Source organism: Morone saxatilis, unplaced genomic scaffold (assembly GCF_004916995.1).
Source record: "Morone saxatilis isolate NCDOM2014 unplaced genomic scaffold, NCSU_SB_2.0 Contig18, whole genome shotgun sequence".
Lineage (NCBI taxonomy): Eukaryota > Metazoa > Chordata > Actinopteri > Moronidae > Morone > Morone saxatilis.
The window spans coordinates 10,813,516-10,816,800 of NW_023339740.1; the positions used below are offsets into that span (position 1 = coordinate 10,813,516).

Sequence of the window (3,285 nt, forward strand, 5' to 3'; positions counted from 1 at the left end):
ATTGTATAAATATGATATATAATATCAACATGGTTTATATTAACACATATCACATATGATATGTAGTTGTTCCACAGGTAGATTTAGTCCAGTTGTGTAACTGTGGATCTGACAGATGAGTTATAGAGATGTTATTGCTTTATTTCCATTCAGATGTTTTTCAGTAAACACGGGTGCACTGCTCTTACATAATGTACCGAGTACATTCAAACAGGCAAAACATGTTCCGTGACTGACAGAGGGAGATTCCCACTCACCTCTTACAGCATGGACGGGATATCCCCTGGTTTCTCAATAGCGGCCCAGTTCTCGCGAGAAAAAACAAAAAAACAAAAACCACAGCTCACCGCCGGGAGCGCGCAGTGTGACGAAAGGGACGTACGCGTTCACGTCTGCGCGCGCCTCAGCCCAGCGAACAGAACGGGGCGAAACATTTCAACGAAAGCTCGTCCAGACTGAGCTTCCTGACCCGACCGAGCGCGGTTTCTAGAGGAAGTTGTCTCCAAGCCCCCCGGCGTGCACGGAGAGGAGGGGGTTTTCTCTTTTGCACAGCTGCACCGAATTCTGCACGACAAGGGCGGCCGAAGTTTTCAGGACCGTCTCCGGGTTGAGTTTTTTCTTCTAGCAGGGAGCAGCTGCACCACACACACCGTCGTGCCACACGGGGAGGAGAGGAGAGAGAGAGGGCAGAAGTTTCCGCTGCCTTGTTTTGTCACTGCGCGGCTGGTAAATCCGCAGGAATGTCGCAGAAGGAGAGACCCACTTTCTACCGACAGGAGCTCAACAAAACCGTGTGGGAGGTCCCGGAGCGGTACCAGCACTTATCCCCCGTCGGCTCCGGTGCTTACGGATCCGTATGGTAAGCAGTTGTTGCAGAACACTGTCGAGAGCACCATTGCACAACGGCCAGAGCGGGTTCCCAGCACCCACAGAGGCCCCGTCAGAGTTATCTCCCCACGGGCTGCTTATCGGTGTGGTAAGGGTGCCAGGGGGGGAAATGTTAGCGAAGCCTTTTGTTTACGTTTTCATACTTTGGCTGTTTGGAATTGAGGGCAACCCACGGCGTGCACGCTTCGGGGTGGCTCGCATTTCTTCGGCGGGTGGGGGGTGTTTTTGTGCACATTTTTGTTTTGGTGTGTATAACTTAGTCTTGTCCTGTAAACACCTGGGTGTGTGTGTTTCACTCATTTTCCACTAAACACGCGGGCAGGAACAAGTTGAACTAGGTTGCCGGTGTTAAAAAATGCAGATTAACAGCGTTTTTTTTTGATCATCGTTTATCAGCTTCTCCTTTTGAAGAGGGCTGATCGGTGGCATGCCCATGCTTGCATCATGTGCCAAAGTGGTGCCTCCTCTCGAGATGTGATCTGTGCTCAGTAAACAATGAGGCTTCACCAACACCTAGCACAGAATCGCCTTCCACGGTAGTGTTGTAGTCCTGCACGTACAACCTGGTACTTTACACATCCGCACATTGCATGCACTAGTGTGCATTTTCTAGTTGGGTGCAGCCTGCAGAGTACCAGAAGGTCACGTGGTTTTCAGAAAGTAGGCCCCCCTCGTGCACAGTGAGAGCTTTCTATAGGAGCCCATCCGAAGAGGATGATGACTCTAGAATGATGTCACCCTTTCTCCCCGTTGTAGTACACCGATGACTCACAGTCCCGAGGTTAGGTAGTGGCCTCAGCTGTGACGCCTTTTAGTCATCCCTAAGTCGTGGATGGCATCGTGCCGTCATTTTAACTTTACTGTTAGTTTAGACCCTTCTTTCACACCTTCAGCTGTCGAGTGTGTGTGTGTGGTTTGTTTTTGTGTGTGTTTCTGTGGTTATTAGTGGTGGATAAAGGGTAAGCCATGACCTTATTTTGTACTTAGGACAATCACAGGGCATACAACAAATATGCACATCATTTGGCATTATATTCATAATAGCCTCAAGCTCTGTGTGACACTAAGTGCTGTGAGGATACTGATCATTTACACACGTCAGGACTAAAAGAGTGTTTGAAGTGAAAAAGATGTGGTTGTGTTCCCTTTAATACATTCTCTCAGATTAATCACTTTGATCTGGCTTTGGTGCTGCACAGAGGGTGGTACATAAGAACTGTAATACTGCCTGGGATTGTAAATCGATTCTGAATTCCAACAATAATTTCTAAGTTGTTCATGAACTTTTGTTAGAATCTGACTTTTGTGCGAGGGAGGACAGAATCGTCAGCAGAGCAGGAGGATTTCACCAGAGGAATTATGTATTTACAAGTGGGAGTCTGAATCCCCTGAGAGCTGGGTGTCACCTGTTCAGTTTGACCTGGAAGTGAACGGTCATCATGTAAGAGTGTCCTTCCTTCTACTCTCATAAATAAAGCAGAGACAGTGGTGTTTTTTAACCAACAGATGGAGACAGAGAGCAGCATTTGTCTGCATTATCTTAAAAATTAAAAAATGCGTTGACAGTAAATGACAAAAATCGCATAAAATTTGTTGGCAAATAATCTAGTTTTTAAGCCGTTATGGTGGAGTAGGATCAGGTTAATTTAAAGGTCTAGTGTTAGGGTGTAGTTGCTGATAGCAACGGGCTTGACTCACCCTCCCGCTCCGAAACTACGGTGTCTGCAAAAAGAACACGAAAAACCTCGTCTAGAGTCAGTGTTTAGTTTGTCAGTTCTGGGCTACTGTAGAAACATAGAGGGTCAACATGGCGGACTCCGTAGAAGACTGGACCCGCTCCCCTCCCTGTCAGATAAAAACCAATGATTCTTCATATTCCAGGTGAATTATACACTCAATGAAAACATACCCTGTGAATAATTAATTTTCTGCCAATAGATCCTCCATGAATACGTTTCACACACTGGACCTTTTAAAAAGTAGTTACTAGCTATATATCCTAGTAGCTGTTTGCTTCATTTTAATTTCTGTGTGATTTTTCTAAACCAGATGTAGGATGCAGAACTTGTATCCAGCTCTATGTGGGATACAAAAACGAAACAAATACCACTAATAACTATAAAATGATTGTGGGCTGTGGCTACATTCAGAATGACAGCATTTTCAGAAAAGGCGTGGCACAAATTCTGCATACTGGTATGAATAAACTAATCGACGGTTGGATCACCAGACAGTCAGACAGTTGGAAGCAGAATTTGGCTCAACTGCAATCTACAGTGCAGATCCACAGGAATTGAAATTTTAGGCTAAACAATATGGCATATAGGCATAAAAAATCGAATCACACATTGTCCTCAATAGACACATTGTCAACAGTCCTTCCAAAGGAGAAAAATA

General features: G+C 45.5%; 1 protein-coding gene across 2 annotated transcripts in view; it reads left to right on the forward strand.

The window, feature by feature from the left end:
- The first annotated feature begins 374 nt into the window (after nt 1-374).
- Nucleotides 375-3,285, forward strand: part of mapk14b (mitogen-activated protein kinase 14b) — a 20,653-nt gene continuing 17,742 nt past the window's right edge. For both annotated transcript variants that reach the window (XM_035661584.1, XM_035661583.1), the window contains exon 1: nt 375-859. In XM_035661584.1, the coding sequence (XP_035517477.1) occupies nt 741-859 (119 nt within the window). In that variant the 5' untranslated portion in view covers nt 375-740. The remainder of the gene's footprint in view (nt 860-3,285) is intronic.